This window comes from Vombatus ursinus, unplaced genomic scaffold (assembly GCF_900497805.2).
Source record: "Vombatus ursinus unplaced genomic scaffold, bare-nosed wombat genome assembly UNPS02014803.1, whole genome shotgun sequence".
In the NCBI taxonomy this organism is placed as follows: domain Eukaryota; kingdom Metazoa; phylum Chordata; class Mammalia; order Diprotodontia; family Vombatidae; genus Vombatus; species Vombatus ursinus.
Window position 1 is genome coordinate 1,796,346 of NW_020954581.1, and position 18,688 is coordinate 1,815,033.

The 18,688-nt window shown below is 40.1% G+C and overlaps 1 protein-coding gene across 1 annotated transcript in view; it reads left to right on the top strand.

Moving 5' to 3' along the window:
• The window catches only part of LPAR3 (lysophosphatidic acid receptor 3), a 123,858-nt gene that overhangs the window by 33,921 nt on the left and 71,249 nt on the right, over window positions 1–18,688 (top strand). Inside the window, exon 2 of the mRNA XM_027873924.1 lies at window positions 5,008–5,764. Within this exon, the coding sequence (XP_027729725.1) occupies window positions 5,029–5,764 (736 nt within the window). The 5' untranslated portion in view covers window positions 5,008–5,028. The remainder of the gene's footprint in view (window positions 1–5,007; window positions 5,765–18,688) is intronic.

Sequence of the window (18,688 nt, forward strand, 5' to 3'; positions counted from 1 at the left end):
CACACACACACACACACACACACACACACACACACACACACACACACACACACACACAGTGACTGTATCTTAACAGACCAGAAATAACATTATTCATGTGGGAGTTATATCAGAATATCTGTCTGTGTGCAGTCAGATCACTGGCTGGTTAGAGCAAAGGTCAAAATTAACATGAAATTAGAAGAAAATATAATGATGATAAGTTACAGCCTGTACTTTCAATAGCTCCAGCCCGACCTATTTAAATAACCTGTGGACTGTGACAAATAGCAAATGGTTAAATACAAAAACATAGACTTTTGTTTATTGCTGTCTCTTGGGGAAGTATAACAATCATAAAACAATTGCCATAACACAGGAGCCGAAAAAGCCCAGAAATTGCTGCGGTCAGCAAATGCTTGACCTTGCCAAGCAGAGGGACATCAAAGCCAAAAGCAACATTTTTTAACGGTGTAATCTCTTGCAAAACATTATAGAGGAGGTTGGGGGAAGGTGATGAGTAATATCTCACAATACAGAGGAAAGAGGTGGAAATGTAGGCATACGTACTCAGGTATCCTGAGTGTTCCTAGGTGTACCTAATGTCTCAAATTTGGTATTTTATAACTCCCTTTGTATTTTTAGTTTTTAATTAAATAATTAAGTTTAATTGTTTTAGTTTCTTTAGTTTGATGAATAAAAATGGCATCCTTTGTTTTTGAGTAGCTGATAAATAGCCTAAAAAAAAAAAAAGTCCCCCCTGCACACCTGTATGCTGTAATGCTCAAATGAGATAATGTATATAAAGTGTTTTGCAGATCTGTTTTTATACATGTATCTATGGTGTCCCAAAAGTCTTGGAGTATGTACATATGTCTATATGTTTAGACATGTACATAAACTACATCTACATAGATATACTATGTCTACATAGACACCTCTATACTATGTCTACATAGATACATATATACACATATATCTATGGTGTCCCAAAGGCCTTAGGTTTGAAGCTTTAAAGGTTAAAACTGCCCTAAGACTTTGGGACATGCTGTATAAATGTCAGTTATTAGTATTATTGCTGGTATTCTTATTATAGCCTCTGTAACCAGACGCTACTGTAAAACTTCCTGATCATTTTTACTGAAACACATGCTTTCAAAGGTGATGAGTTTTTGTTTCTTATGGGGATAGTGAGGTTTGAAGATTAATGAAGTGAAAAACATTGAGGTTTTATTCCATCATGTAATTACAAATTTTAAGGACCACAGCTTAAATGCTAAGATATATTTGGAAACAAGCTTCTTTGATCCTAGTTTCTGGGATAGACTTTGTTAGTTCTTAAGCCTTGCCAACGCATGAAGCCTTGACGTATTTTTACTCTGGGAAAACAGACCTGGGTTTAAAAGTAAATGTAAAATCAGAAATGTGTTTCTTCTATTGGAGTATGTGGAGTAATAATAATAATTGACATTTATATAGGTTAAAATACTTTATTTACATGAGCTCAGCAACTCTGGGAAGTTGTTTAATTGTTCAGATATATCTCATTCTCCGTGACCTTATGGACTATAGCATGCCGGGCTCTTCTGTCTTCCACTAGCTCCTGAAGTCTATGCAAGTTTATGTTCATTGTTTGCATGACACTATCCATTTCATCCTCTGCTGTCCTCTTTTCCTTTTGCCTTCAATCTTTCCTAACATCAGGGTCTTTTCCAATGAGTCCCATCTTCTCATTAGATGATCAAAGTATTTAAGCTTCAGTATTTGACCTTCCAGTAAATAGTCTGAATTAACTTAAGTATTGACTGATTTGATCTCCTTGCTGTCTAGGGAACTCTTAAAAGTCTTCTCCAGCACCACAATTCGAAAGCATCAATTCTGTGGTGCTCATCTTTCCTTAGAATCCAACTCTCACAGCCATACATTACTACTGAAGAGCCAAAGCTTTGACTCTATAGATCTTTGTTGGCAAGGTGATGCCTCTGCTTTTTAGTATACTGTCCGGATTTGCCATAGCTGTCCTTCCAAGGAGCGAGTGTCTTTTAATTTCATGGTGGCAGGTGCCATCTGCAGTGATCTTTAGCTCTCTTTAATTCCTGCTCAAAGTCATTGTAACCTGAGTTTATTTATTGTACTTTTTAGTAAAACCACAAAAAGTTAGTGTCTCTCACTCTATCCAGAGGCACATAAATTGCCAAGGTAGATCTTTGCCTAAAAAACAATAATTATTCTGAAAAAAGGTCTAGTGGGTTTAGATCATGCAATCTTGGACTATGTGAAGAGTGGCAAGCTTCCCTGAATTAGGGGGTAATGGTCTCTTTGTACCCTTACCTGATCATTCCACATTTGGAGTATTAGGTTCCATTTTGGCCATTACATTTGGGAAGGTCATTGATAATCAGAGAGCATCCAGATCGTGGCCATCGGGAAGACCTATGGCCTTGAGTCCATGTCAAATGAGGAGAGGTTCAAGGAACTAGGGACTTTTAGCCTTGAGAAGACACAGTAAGGCATCAGGATACCTAAAATCTTGGATCTGATGGGCTGTCATTGGAAAGAGGAATTTAATTTTTTCTTCTTGGACCCAAAGGAGAGAACCATGAAGGGAAGGGGAAGAAAATAAGCATTCATTTAATAGCACTTACTATGTGCCAGGAACTGTGCTTTATAAATATTCTTATTTGATGAATAGGTGGAAGTTGTGAAGACGCAAACTTAGGCTTGTCAGGAAAACCTTTCTCTTTTTAATATATTATTCCCCCCTCCCCAATTACATGTAAAAACAATTTTTCATTCAGAATAATTTCTTAATATTTTATTTTTCCCCAATTACAAGTTAAGAAAATTTTTAATATTTTTTTTTTAAATTTTGAGTTCCAAATTCTCTCCCTCCCTCATTGAGAAAGAAAGCAATTTGACATAGGTTATACATGTGCAGTCATATAAAACACATTTCCATATTAAATCATATTGTGAAAGAAAACAGACAAAAAAAAAACCCAAGAAAAATAAAAGTAAAAAAAAATTATTCCTCGATCTGCATTCAGACTCCATAGGCGCTTTCTCTGGATTTAGATAGCATTTTTCATCATAAATCCTTAGGAACTGTCTTGGGTCATTGTATTAATGAGAATAGCTGAGTCATTCTGCAGCTAATCATTGTACAGTGTTGCTGTTACTGTGTACATTCTTCTCCTGGTTCTGCTCACTTCACTTTGCATCAGTTCATGTAACTCTGGGAAAATGTTTCTAACGGAGCTATCCAGAGGCAGCTTGGTATGGTAGGAATGGTACTTATTTGATGTCATTGTAGATTGAGTTGGAAGGAACCTTGGTCAAGGCCCCTGTTAGGTTGTGAGCTCCCTGAGGGCAGGACTGTCTTGTGCCTCCTGTTGAATTTCCAGCTCTGGTTGGCTATGAGATCAATGAAATCAATCATAACTCTTCTATTAAAGTTGTGGTTGCTATTGTGGCATCATTTGTAGTGTGATCAGTATGTTGGACATCCCTATTAACATGCCATACCAGCCCAAGGACCCTCTCCAAAATGGTCCTCGATACCTGGGATGCCACATTAACAAGCTGGAGCTCATTTGGAGGAGAATGACTAGCATGGTGAAGGCACCAGAAACCATAGCTTATGAGGATGTTTAGCCTGGAAGACTCCTTGTCAAAGTTATTGTGGATGGGATTGTTGGGTTCGGAGGTACTCCACTGCAGAGAAAGGGATGCTACATTTGGAATCAGTAAACCTGGGTTTGAATCTTGACTCTGATACCACTTGTGTGATCTTGGGCAGGTGACTTAACTGTCTGTGGACTCAGTTTCTTAATCTGTAAAATGAAGTGATTGGACTCCACGGCCTTTGAGACACCTTCCAGGTCTAGGTTTATGACCCTATGAGAAGGTCTTTATATGGCTCTATGTCCAATTCTTTTGCTTAAAAAATCTTGATAAATGCTTTGTGATTCTGGGGGAGATGAGCGTTACTTACAAACACAAATTTAAAACAAAGAACCAATGTAGAGAAGGAAAGGGAAGCTTTTATTAGGGCGGGAGGGACTGAGGTTCCTCAGGACCTATGGGGGAAATGTCATTGGCTCATCTGAGACACAGTTGTTTGCATGTTGACTCCCTCGTTAGATTGGGAGCTCCTCAAGGGCAGGAACTGTCTTTTGCCTCTTTTTGTATCCCTGTGCTGAGCACAGGGCCTGTTACATAGTATGTACTTAATAAATGTTTATTGATTGGGTTCCACTACCTTTGACCAGGTAAGATCATGCCTGTCATTGGCTGTCTGTCCTTTGATTAGAGTGGATACAGTGGATAAATGAGAAAGGTGCTTGGGCAAGCTGCTAAGAGGAACATTCTGATATGTTGATGGGCACTAGCTAGCATGGTGCCTTGCATATAGGAGACACTTAATAAGTGCTTGTGATTGGTTTGGAGTAGGATTGTTTTCCGTAGCACCGTGGTTGTTTTCAAGGTTCAGAAATCTTGATCTGTGGCTCCCTCCCTTAAATGTCTTCCATAAGGAATGGTTAGTAATATCTCTCTTATCCAAAATTATTACCAAAAATAACTAAAGGAGATACATTACCATCTTGCTTCCTGTACCCTAAGGACTCAGCTGTTATCTCAGTGCTTGGCACACAGTAGGCATTTAATAAATATTTATTGACTGGTTGACCAGTAGGCCTTTCCATCTGACATAGAGCTGAAATGTATATGTGTTTTCTCTCCCTATTGTAATGTGAGCTCCTTGAGAGCAGGGATTATCTTAATATCAAACAAGAAACATTTATTAAATACCTATTGTGCCAGACACTGTGTGAAGCACTGGGGACACAAAAAGAGGCAAAAGACAGTTCCTGCCTTCAAGGAGCTTACAATCTGATCTTGCTTTTCTGTGTGTATCCTCCTTTACACAGAGTGTTTCATCTTTTTAACTTGTTCATTTGTTCATTCTTCTATACTGATATTCTTTTTTTTTTTGTTGTTGTTGTTATTGCCCCATTTCCTTCCTAGGCTCTCCAGCCCTCTTCCATAATGAATGAGTGCCACTATGATAAACGCATGGACTTCTTCTATAACATGAGCAACGCCGATACTGCAGACGAATGGACGGGGACCAATCTTGTGATTGTTCTCTGCTTTGGGACCTTCTTCTGCCTGTTTATCTTTATTTCTAATTCTCTGGTCATCGCGGCTGTGGTCAAGAACAGAAAGTTTCATTTTCCCTTCTACTACCTGCTGGCTAACCTCGCCGCTGCAGACTTCTTTGCTGGCATCGCCTATGTGTTCCTCATGTTCAACACCGGTCCTGTCTCCAAAACACTGACCGTCAACCGTTGGTTTCTGCGCCAGGGGCTCCTGGACACCAGCTTGACGGCCTCTCTGACAAATCTGCTGGTCATTGCAGTGGAGAGGCACATGTCCATCATGAGAATGAGAGTCCATAGTAATCTGACCAAGAAGAGGGTGACACTGCTGATCCTGCTCATCTGGGCTATCGCGATATTCATGGGGGCAGTCCCCACACTTGGCTGGAACTGCCTATGTGACATCTCTACTTGCTCCTCCTTGGCTCCCATTTATAGCAGGAGTTACCTCATTTTCTGGACAGTGTCCAACCTCGTGGCCTTCTTCATCATGGTGGTGGTGTACCTGCGTATCTACATGTATGTGAAGAGGAAGACCAACGTCTTGTCCCCACACACGAGTGGGTCCATCAGCCGCCGACGGACACCGATGAAGCTCATGAAGACAGTTATGACTGTCTTAGGTAAGAGAACGAGCCAAAGGCAAGTCTACTATGACTAATTTAGTGGGAAAGGGAGTCCTGTGATAGAGTGCTTCTCTCCCAATTGCAAAACTTTCTGCCCATAAGTAACAGAAATGGGTTTGTTGTTACGTGAGATGTGTTCTGTTGTTTCCCAGTTACACAGGCCATTTCTCAAGATGATAATGGTGACAGATGCCAAGAATGACCAAGTTATTGCAATGACATTAATAATAACTTATGTTTAAGTAGCATTATAAGATTTTCAAAGCACTTTACATATGTTTTCTCACTCGATTCTTACAGAAACTCTTGCGAAGTAGGTACCATGAGTAGTTTTATATTCCTTTTACAGACAAGGAAACTGAGGCTCAGAAAGCTTAAGTGACTTGCCCAGTGTTATATAGCCAATAAATGGCTAAAGCTGGATTTGAACCCAGGTTTTCCTCACTCCAAGACCAGCACTTGTCCACTATACCACCTTGTATTTTTGCATAAGAAATGCTTCCTAGAGAACCCATGGATTGTATGGAGTGGTGCATAGGCCATAAAAGGAATGCTAAGAGGCAGCTAGACAGTGCAACGGATAGCTCATTGAACCTGGAGTCAGAAAGACCTGAAGTCAAATCCAGCTCCAGACACTTATTGGCTGTGTGACCATGGGCAAGTCACTTAATCTCTGCCTGCCATGGTTCTTTTATTTATAAAATGGGGATAATGATAGCACCTACCTCTCAGGGTTGTTGCATGAGAATAAAAGTGAGATAATATTGTAAAGCACTTTACAAACCTTAAAATGCTCCATAAATGCTTGCTAGTATTATCATTTATGTTTTCTTTAGTATCCAGCTGGCAGCATTTTGGAGTCAGAGACTTCAGAATATAATTGTTATAAAAACACTGCACATTTAGGAAATGCTGATGCAGTTGGTGATTTATTCAAACCTTTATTCTTTTCTTTGCTCAAACTAAGATTCCTGGGCTCTAGTCCCAACTCTGTCATTAACCAGCTCTTCAACTCAGGTATGCTAGTTTCCAGGTATGCAATTCCTGTAAGATAAAAGGATTGGATATGGAAAATCTCTGTTGCTGTTTCTCATTAGAGCTTCTCATTATCCATTAGAAACTTCACCGGAACATGGACAGGAACAAGTGAAAAAAATAAGATTAAAATCATTTTTCCCCCATGATTTTAGAAGATTTATCCTTAGGGGGGGTTGAAGTTTTTGTTTAAAAAGTGAGGTATGGGAATGATTGGTAGGTTTTAGACACCAGATAGCATAGATATTCAGTTTTGGGACCCAAGACAAGCACCACAAAATGGTCCATAGGCTAGATGTAAGAGAGGCCTCAGAGGAGGACCCCAGGACTTGAGGATCCTTGTGGGGGAGGATGAAAAGTTCCAGTAGTGCTGGCTTTTAGAGGATGGAACAGCCTGGAACCTGGCTGAAGGTATAAAAACACAATCAGCATCCTCTGAGTTTTGACATCCTGGGACAAAGTCCTGCTTGCCTCATCCTCGTTACAGTTCCATGGATAAGTGAGCATTGGCCATGGGGTGATTTGTTTTCAAATATCCCATTTATCCTCTGACATTAAACCTTGTCATATTCAGTGAAGTAGAGATAGGTTAAAACATAAAGGAAAGCTAGAGATAAGGGAATTAAGAAGGCTTATTAAACATTCCAGAGTTCCTCAGTGGAGGAAAGCTTATCTCTGTCCTCAGTTTCTCATTTAAATGAATCTGGGAAAGGGGAAAAAAATTTTGGTGTGTGTTTTATTGGGGAAGGAACTGATCAGAATAAACAAGAAAGTTGGTGAATGAGATAAGAGAAGTTGTGGGATGGAAGTAGGAGGAAGTGGGAAAATTTGGTTGATGATGGGAGAAGTTTGGTTTTTGGAGGAACAGAGGAAATTTTCTAGTGGCTGGACAGAGGGATCTGGCAAAGGATGAGTCATGGAAGAATGGAGGAAATGAAATTGAGGAGCCATGTCATCTGGCTCATTCAGATTTCTCTCTCCTTTTCCAACTCCATAGGATCATGGCAGGTGTTGTCAGAGCCCTCAAAGACTGGCTAATCCAAACTTTACACAAAGATATTCTTGCAAAACTATTTGCTGACATTTTATGTAGCGTTCGTGGTTTACAAAGAAAGTTCTTGTAGACATCAGCCCATTCGAACCTCCCGATGAAGGAGACGTTATTGGTATCGATTGCCATTTTATAGATGAAGAAACTGAATTTTAGGGACATTCAGTGACTTGCCTATTTTTTAACGAGCTGGCATATTTTGGAGGTGGAATTCAAACCTCAGTTTTCCAAGTCCGACCTGATGTCTACCACACCAGGCTGCTCAAGCATGTTATCCAATGAGTGGTAAAGCACAAGGCCTTTGCTTGAAGATGTGGGGTGACACCCCTCCCCCACTTCCCAAAGAAGCCCATGCTCCTGTAGAGTAACTCTAATTATGGGAAGTTTGTCCTCTCATAAAGCTCTCCTATGACGTTTGGTTCCTGGTTCTACTCTTTGGGACCAAACCAAAAGAAGATTTCATCCTACTTTTACCAGACAACCTTTCACATATTTGAATGTAGCTACTATATTCCTCCCTTTTCCTCTTCAAGTCAACCATCCCTCAGATCCCTTAATGAAACCTCATATACCATGAGCTTCACCATCCTGGTTACTGTCCTCTGAATACCTTCAAGTTCATCAATGACCTCCTTAAAATGGAGTATCCAGAGCCAGCGAGGAGGCACAGTGGATAGAGCACTGGCCCTGGAGTCAGGAGGACCTGAGTTCAAATCTGGCCTTAGACACCTGACACTTACTAGCTGTGTGACTCTGGGTAAGTCACTTAACCCCACTACCTAGCCAACAATAATAATAATAATAAAAATAAAATGTAGTATCCAGACCTTAATATAGTCCCAGTTGTAGTTGGACCAGGAGAGAGATGATCGTCTCTTAACATAGCCCACGATCATGTTGGCTTTTTGGGTTATTATATCATGCTATCTTGAGTTTGCTCTCTACTAAAACTTCCAGCTCTTTTTCAGATGAACTACTCTCAAGTCATGATTCTTTTGTCTTATACTTGTGAAGTTGGTTCTTTGAACCAAAATGTAAGACTTTACATTTAAAACTATGACTTTCATCTTGGAATCATAGGCCAAGAGTTAGAAGGGACCTCTTTGGATTTGGTCTAGTGAGAAGCCTGTGAAGGTCTTTTGAGATTCTGATTCCATCATCAAGTTTGTTACTTCCAGCTTTGAGCCGTCTCTGCATGACATTTATGGGCATGACATTTATGCCTTTGTCTAAATCACTGATAAAAATGGAAAGCAGTACAGGGCCAAGCAGCAAGTTTACTTTAATGGTTTTATCATTTTTAGATTCTACTGCATGACATAGTAGAATAAACACTGACTCTAGAGTGAGAAGTCTTGGATTCAAATCCACATCCTGTTGTTCATCTGTGTGATTTTAGGCAAATCACTAAGTTTCCTGGGCCTCGGTTTCCTCACCTTTAAAATGAGAAGATTAAACTTGGTGACCTCTAATGGCCTTTCCAATTCTAAATTAGGATTCTGTGATTCCTTTTGTGAAAAAGTCAGGACGTCATTTGTCCTTATTCAACCCCTTGGTATATTTCCCATTCTCTGACCTTTCAAAGATCACAGACAGTGACTCAGCAGTCATATTTGCCCCTTCTTTCAGTACCCAGGGATACAGTTTGTCTGGGCTTGTTAATTTGAACTCATCAGATCAGCTGGTTTCTCTTTTACTATTTCTCTCTGTGTTGTAAGATCAAACCTATATTACCAGAAATTAGACCTGGATTCTACTCCCAGTGCTCTCACTAATGAGCTGTGTGACCTTAAGGCTCAGTTTCTTCATCTGTAAAATGAGGGGGCTGAACAAGATGATTTCTTCTATCCTTTTCAGCTTCTAAACTCGATGTTTCTACTCCAGGCAATTAAAGAGAGTGGGTGGGAAGTAAAATATGTCTGTGCATGATGTGTCACTGGGGAAACCGCCAACACAAAATGTCCAGGATTGTCAAAATATTCAAGACCTATAGTTTCCAACTGATGGTAGGTAGGAGTAGAAGGCCATGCCTTGATTGATTGAATAAAATATGTTTACATTTACTAAGAACAACATACCTCACATAATGTGCTAATATTCCAGTGGTGCTGTGATCTCATCAACGTGAGTATTCTCTTTAACCATCCAACCTGTGCAACTTTTGTCTGTGCCCTCTAACACAAATAGTCTACCTATTGTGTGTGGGGCCTTCTTCTAGTTATTTGGTCCCATTTTAGGAAGAAAAAAATTCTCATGAGTTTCCTGTCACTATGTTGTCAGTTAACAAGTCCCTGAAATGTGCCAGGTACATTGCTAAGCCCTTGGCTTGTAGCTTTTTCAAGTTAAATAATTTGCCATCTGTTTGGTAGCTGATGTTGATGCCGTTTTTGTCTTTATTGTCTGATAATATCACTGAAAACTTCATGGTAAAAAAAAGCATGGGAGCAAGCACATAGCCCTGCTTCCACTCCATTGGTGACTAGGAAAGTTTCAGAGCATCTTCTATGGGCTAAGCACTGGGGATACAAAGGAGGGCAGAAAAACCCTGCCCACAAGGAGCTCACATTCTATTCCTTATTTATTTGGTATGTTCTGATCTCTGTATTTTGTCTTACAAATTAGATCGTAAACTCCTTGAAGGCAGGTCCTCTTTATGCTTTTTTATTTGTTTGCCCCGCGCTTAGCACAATGCCACAAAGTTAGCACAAAAGAAATGCTTGTGGATTGATTGATTAATTCTATTAGTAAATAGTACACCCAAGATATATAGTGTATGACTGGAGAGTAACGTCAGAGGGAAGGCACTAACAGTGGGGGGGTTGGGGAGAGGGAGAAAATGAACAGACCAAGAAAAGCTGCCTGTAGAAAGTGACTATTGACCTGATTCTCAAGAAAAGCCAAGGAGAGGTCAAGAATTCAGTAGCAAAAAAGGCAGAGACTCAGGTAGAATGTCATATGGCTTGCAAGGATGCCACCAAAGCTCGATCGTAGGCTGTGTAGAGAGGAGGAAAGCAGAAGACTAGAAAGGTTAAGAGGGGTCAAGTCATAAAGGCTTTATGTGCTAGGACTTTATTTTTTAAAAATTTTATTATTTATTTATTGAAAACTTTTTCTTTTTAAAATTTTGAGTTCCAAATTCTCTCCCAACCTCTGACCTCTCCCCCATCACCAAGAAGACGAGCAATATGATATTAATTATACATGTGAAGTCATGCAAAACATTTCTACATTAGCCATATTTTTTTTAAAGCAAGAAAAAATAAAGTGAGAAAACTATACTTCAATTAGCTCTCAGTTCATCAGTTCTCTCTTTGGAGGTGACTAGTATTTTTTCATCATTACAGTCTCTTAGTCTTCATAGAGGTCAGGAAGGACAAAGATTGAGAAAAGGCCGTTAGATTTGATGATTAGGTAATTAAGATTCGTGGTAACTTAGCAGAGGGAAGTTTCAGTTGAATGATGAGGTCTTAGATAGTTCAAAGTCAATATGAAGTTGAACTGATTTTTGTTTTTAAACTTATCTTGTTCTCACATGACTTCAATACTCAAATGAAAGTTTTACATAACCTTTGTACTGATCTGCCTCTTAATAAATTTGTGGTAGGTGCTCTTCATGAACCAGGGGGCACAACTTCATTAGGAATGATATAATCAGTCAATAAAGGGTTGTTATTAAGTGTGAACATGAATGCAGTAATGTAGTAGATGCTTGGTGCATTAAAAACAGCATAAACCTTTTGGGGATGGAATAAATCAGGTCTAATAGGGTCCCTTACAGCTTTAAAATTTGAAGATTCTGTGGTCTTTATGCCTAAAAGAGGTCACACTCTGACAGCACGAAACTCTTAGAAAATAATGTAAGAGAATGAATCAATAAGCATCATTAGGTGCTTACTATGAGTCAGGTACAATACTAAGCTCTGGAGATGCAAACAAGGAAAAAACTGTCCCCTGTTCTCGAGAAATTTACCATCTAATGGGGAGAAAATGTATACATAGATATATATAAAATACATACTGAGAAATAGAAAGTAACCTCAGAGGGGGAGCTGGTCTGAATTATGTCTAGGAAGCAGTGCAGTGATACTAATGGGTCCAGAAGTCTGTAGATGGGTGCCCAAAGTCTAATGGCTAACATTTAGATACAGCTTTAAGATTTGCAAAACCCTTTGCATACATTACATCATTTCAACCTCACAACAACCTTGTAAGGTAGGCAGCTTAAGTATCGTAATACCAATTTTCTAGGTTAAGATCATAGGATGGACAGATCTACGAGAGGGAAGGAGACCTTTCAGGTTATCTTATCCAGCCCCATATTTTACAGAAGAGAAATGGAAGTCCAGAAATGTTAAGTGACTTATTCACAGTCACACAGGTCATTGTCGGTGTGGTTGAATTGTTTTAGTCATGTCCAACTCTTCCATGACCCCATTTGGGGTTTTCTTGATACTGGAATATTTTGCATTTCCTCCTCCAGCTCATTTTACAGATGAAAAAACTGAGGCAAAGAGGGTTAAGTGACTTGCCCAAGGTCACACAACTAATAAGTGTCTGAGGCTGAATTTGAACTCAGGTCGTTCTGACTGCTCTATCCACTGTGCCACCTAACTAGGTCAAATGGGTAGTAAGTAGCATAGGTCAGCCTTGAACCCAAGTCCTTTGACTGCCCTTTCCATGACTACCCCGTTGCATGAAGGCTTAGAAAGGTAGTTTGTTCATGATTACAGTTAGAACTTCTGAGTTCAAATCCCAATGCTTTAAACCAGTGGTGTTAAACACAATAGAAATGAGGCCAACCCATGCACCAGGATCTCTGCTGGTTGCATATTGATTTTGTTTTAAAATATAATGTTATCTATGTTCTATTGTATTTTTATTTGTTAAATATTTCCCATTTACATTTTAATCTGTTTTGACCTACCACATGTTTGACATCTCTATTCTAGTATAGGAAGTCTCAAACTTTTTGGTCCCAGGACCCCTTTATATTTTTAAAAATTATTGAGAACCCCCTAGAGTTTTTGTTTATGTGGTTTATGTTGATTGACATTTACCATATTAGAAATTGAAATACTTTAGTATTATTGTTTTTAATATTTGTGTATATAGTATTTTAGTATATTTATATGTGATATTTACATGTAATATATAGTATATATTTTATATATGGGGCAGTTAAGTGGCACAGTGGATAGAGTGATGGGTCTGGAGTCAGGAAGACTCATCTCCCTGGTTCAAATCTGGTTTCAGACACTTATTAGCTGTATGACCAGAACAAGTCACTTAAACCTATTTGCCTCAGTTTCCTTATCTGTAAAAGGAGCTGGAGAAGGAAATGACAAATGACAAGTCCAATATCTTTGCCAAGAAAACCTCAAATAGGGTCTTGAAGAATCAGACATGACTGAAACAACTGAACAACAGAAGCAAGATATTTTATCAATAGTATCATATATATTTATTATTATTTGACCTTATGGACCCTCTAAAAGTAAATGTGTATGGGGTCCCAAACCACACCTTGAGAACTGCTGTGGTGGAATGTCTCTACCATAGCCAGATTGTACATTTGAAGATTTTTGAATTTTTCACCTATGTCCGGTGGGGGAAAGATAATAAGTTCTGTTTTGGACATACTGAGTTTGAGATGCCTATGAAACATCCCATTCAGGATGTCCAAAGAGGAAGTTGATGATGTAAGACTGGAATTTAGGACAAGGTTAAGGCTGGATTTATAGATGTGGGAAATATCTGCATAGAGATAATAATTGAATCTTTGGTAACTGATGAGATCACCAAGTGAGATCGTCAAGGGATCATTGGGTGGACTGAATCACTGAACATGGATTGAGTCAAGATCCCACCTCCTACATTTTCTAGGAGTGTAAAGCATTCTTTAGCTTTTCATTTCCTCATGTGCAATGTGGAAATAATAATAGTACTTACCTCACTGGGTGGAGTTTTGAAGTTCAAGTGTGATAGTGAAAGTTGAATATGTATTATGCAAATGTACGGCCCTTGTTATTTTTTCAGACTGAGTAGCTGACACAGCTCTCTCTGTGAGAGTTGGGAGCCAATACTCCAAGATATATAGGTGGCTAGAACATTTATCAAGCACTTGTAATGTTCTACCAGGGTTGGGGTACCTGTGCCCTCCAGGCCACATGTATCACTCCAGGTCCTCAAGTGTGACTCTTTGACTGAATCCAAACTTCACAGAACAGATTCAGTCAAAGGGCAGCACTTGAGGACCTAGAGGGTCACATGTGGCCTCAAGGCTGCCGGTTCACCACCCCTGTCTAGGCATTGTACTAAGCAAGTACCAGGGATGGCAAAGATGAGCAAACAAGACAATCCCTGCTTCCTAGGACCGTACATTTTAATGGGGGAAGGGAACTGGAAGTCGAGGGTGGGGGCCTGTGGAGTGGATTGGAGGCCTCTTTCAGGCTAGAATAATTCTGAAAAGTCACCAGGAGTGGGATCCAAGGTTCCCAAGTGGGAGGGAGATAAGGAGAATGGCAACTATGGTGTAGTATGAATGAATGAAAAAAAAAAAAAAAGCATTTCTTAAGGGCCTGCCACTTGCCTGGGTCCATGCTAATTGCTGGGGGTAAAAATACCGTCTAGTCTTGCCCTCAGGGAGCTTACATTTCATTGGAGAATGCCTCGCAGATTGGGGAAGGGTGATCAGGGAAGGGTGCTACAGTCAACAGTGTTGGCCTCTCAGTATTTGGCTGCAGCTGGGGCAAGAGGCTGCTTTTCACACAGAAAGATGCAGGGTTCTGTGTGCCTGTTCTGAAGCATCTCTTGCCATCCGGACAAGCCTTTCCCTTTCCCTTACTGTCCCCAGCACCTGAACTTCTTCCTTTGCCATCTTCTTACCCAGGGGGATAAGACAGACCACATCTCGGCCTCTATGACTGAGTCCTCTTCTTGACAAAAAAAAAAAAAAAGGTCCCCTTTTCATGCCTTTTTTTTTTTTTTTTTTGGTGTGAGGCAATTGGGGTTAAGTGACTTGCCCAGGGTCACACAGCTAGTTAAGTGTCAAGTGTCTGAGGTGGGATTTGAATTCAGGTCCTCTTAACTCCAAGGCCAGAGCTTTATCCACTGTGCCATCTAGCTGCCCAGTTTTCATGTCTTTCAACAAAAAACAGTGGAAAGAATCCTGACATCAAAGGACCTGGGTTCAAATCCCACCTTCTGATGCTTACTACCTATGAGACTTTGGACAAATTACTTAACTTCCCTGGCCTCAGTTTCTTCATCAGTTAAATGATGAGGTTAGACTGGATGGCTTTTGAGTTTCCTAAGGCAGTGGTCCTAGAGCTGAGCACTGGAGATACAAGGAAGGGCAAAACCAGAATTGTCTGTTCATAAGCTTTCTGGTTCTTATTTTTTCTCACAGTCCGAACCATAAGTAGGATGTGTTCATAGTCCAGTACTTTTGCTCTTGGGGTTCCCTAGGACCTTGACATTGAGGACTTCTCCCCTAGGGCTAAAGTCTTATCCCCACACTGGCTATCCATAGTCTTCCTTATATAACAAGCACCTCTGTGGCACAGTGGATAGGGCTCTGGACTGAGAGTCAAGAATACCTCAAATCTAGCCTCAGAGCAAAACTGAGTCTGAAGAAGCTTAGTCAGCTTGCCCGAGGGTCACACAGGTACTAAGTGTCCGAAGCTAGATTTAAATTCAGGTCTTCTTGCCTCCAGGTCTCCTACTTTCTCCACTGTGGCACCAATTGGCTTAGCTCACTGCAGCTCAGAACTCCCAAACTCGGGTAATCCACCAGCCTCAGCCTTCCCCAGTATCAGAGATGATAGATGTTTACTGCCATGCCCAGCCACTCTATCCACTTTGAAGGATTGCCCCTTAACCATCCGCCATGCCTCAGGAGGAGGACGCAGGTTTCTCTTCATTAGAAGTCTTCAGACAAAGGCAGTATGGCCACTTTTTGGTATGTTTTAATGGGGGTTCTTTTTGGGGATAAGAGTTGGCTTTCAAGGTCCCTTCCAACGCTGAAATTGTCTGATTCTCTCATAGAGGTAATTGCTATGAAAGAACATAGCTTCTGGAAGCTATGGAAGAGGTTTCTTCCTTCTTGGACATCATGTGATTCTGAGAATATCCTTGTTTGAAAGTCAAGACCAAACAACTGATCTTACCTTCCAAAGGCACTTCACTCATGATGAGGACACTTGCACTTTGATATCCTTTAGTTAAATAAATCAAATCACAAAACACACAACTTCACCAAAGTGGAAACGCCTTCCTTATTGTAAAACAACTGTGAACAGTGCTCACAAGGAAATTTTCTTGTTTCTGTACCTGAAATGGGTGGGACATGTTTCTATTTTGAAATGTTAAAGAAAAAAAAAAGATCGAAAAGAGTTACGGCCTGTGGGTTAAAAAAACAAACCAAAAACACCATTCATTTGCCCTCTCTATCTCTTCCCTTCTCCCTTTCTAGAGTAAAGGCTTATTATCTTAAAAGTGAAATGTTTTAAAAAGAGAAACTTACTTTATAGACATTTAAGACTTGAAGTGGTTAAAAAAAATAAAGGAATTGGAATCTTCTTTCTCCTTTCTTTCTACCCAGCTTAAACTTGATTCCTTCTTATCTTTGTGGGATTGTTCAGAAAGATTGCTGGCCCTGGAGCAGAGGTCTTGGGTTCAAATTTTACCTCTGACACAATTAGCTGAATAACATTACCGATGCCAGGGGTGGGGAACCTGAGGCCTCCAGGCCACATGTGGCCTTCTAGGTTTGTGGGTGTGGCCTTCTGACTGAGTCCAAATTTTACAGTGCAAATCCTTTTATGAAGGGGATTTGCTTTGTGAAGTTTGGGTTCAGTCAAAAGGCTGTACTTGAGGACCTAGAGGGCCATGTGACCTCAAGGCTGCAGGTTGCCCACCTTGGGATGCTGTTGAACCCCCCTAGGCCTCTGTTTCCTTAAATAAAAAATAAGAGAATTAGATCAGATGGCCTTTGAGGTGCCCTTCTATGAGGAACTAAGGAGGAGGAAACAAGATGGGAAAGAGAGAGATTCTATGAAAGGAATTTAACTGCCAGGAGAAATGGGAAGAAAGCTAAGCACCCCTGCTTTCCTTTACCCAAAAGCCTTGTTAAAGCATTAACACTATTTTTATGATTTTTTTTTTTTTAGTCTGGACCTTTGATTTCATTAGTGTAGGAAACCTCCAGTAAGGAATCTCTATCAATACCGATCTGTTACTATTTTGCAATTTATAGTCTTAGGTAGTTGTTTAGGGGGAATAATGACTTGCCCAGGGTCACACAGCCAATATGCCTCAGAGATTTTGCTGGCCCCACGGCCAACTCTCTGGCTAGTACCCCACGCTACATTTAATTAATAATAAGCTACCCTGAATTTCCATAATGCTTCTTGTTAAAGCATTTGATAATTCACTATGACATTTGATCCTCTCAGTAATCCTGTGAGATAGATACATCATCGGTTATTTTCCAAATGGGGAGACTGAGGCCCAGAGAGATTAAGCAGCCGTGTGATCTTGGACTAATCAGTAACAGAGCAGACATTTTAATTTCAGTCTGATTAGGGGATACTTGTTTCTAGGAGACTGTAGAACCTCCTCACATCCTTGAAGCAGCTCTGATATGTCCTCAGGGCTGTGGAGTGTTTTTTAAGTATAAGACTCTGATGTCTTCTGTTCCTTGCATGAATATTCTCTGCATAATTGCGTCATGCTGCCCTTCCTCCATTGGATCTGAAGAGCCCCACTCTGTATTCATGAAAGGTTCCTACTTTAGCCTTATTTGATCCCTGGAAATGTTATTAACCACTTTGGTGCTGAAGACCTCAATTCCCAAGAGCCCCACTGTTCCACTGAGAAATATAGGATTTGACTCACCACTACAATGTGCCAGGCACTGTGCTAAGCACTGGGGATACAAAAAAAAAAAAAGGGTGAAAGGCAGTTCTTGGTTTTAAGAAGCTCTCACTTAAATGGGAGAAACAATATGCAAACAAATACAAAAAGAAAGAATGAAAGCCCCTGTGTTCAAAGAGCTTATAATCCAAAGTGTATTGGGTTTTTCTTAACAAAGATACTGGAGTAGTTTGCCATTTCTCTCTACAGCTCATTTTACAGATGAGAAACTGAGGCAAATAAGGGCCCAGGGTCACACAGTCAGAAAGTGTCTGAGGCCAGATTTGAACTCAGGGAGATGAATCTTCTTGACTCCAGGCATGGCATTCTCTCCACTGTGCCATCTAACTGCTCGTGGTAGGTACCTAATAAATGGTGGTTGAATTGAATTCAATTGGATTCAACTTTGCCTGCTAGAGAGGGTACAGGCTTTCACCTTCCCTCTATTTCCTGAAAGCAGCTGTTGTCCCTTCTTTATTTTATTTTATTTTTATTTATTTATTTTTATTTTTTAAAAGAGTTTTACTACTAAACATTATATGGAAACATACAAGGGGTTTAGTTAAGAAATAGAGGAATCTTAATAGTTCATCCTTGTCCTATGTGCCAAAGTACATGGAAAATATTTTGGTAACTGTGTTTCAGCCCCATTGGCTTCCTTTGTAATCCACTGTATTTTATTTTATGCATTTAAATACATTATTATGAGGAGAAGAGATCCTTAGGATCCCAGAACACAAAAAATGTTAAGAACTCAGAACTAGACACCTTTAGTATCAATTTCCCTTTCTTTGACCCATGCTGATTGTTTGACTCTTGTTAGACAACTCCCTGAGACTAAAGATTGGGGTGTGTGTGTGTGTGTGTGTGAGTGTGTGTGTGTGTGTGTGTGTGTGTGTGTGTGTGTGTGTGTGTGTGTG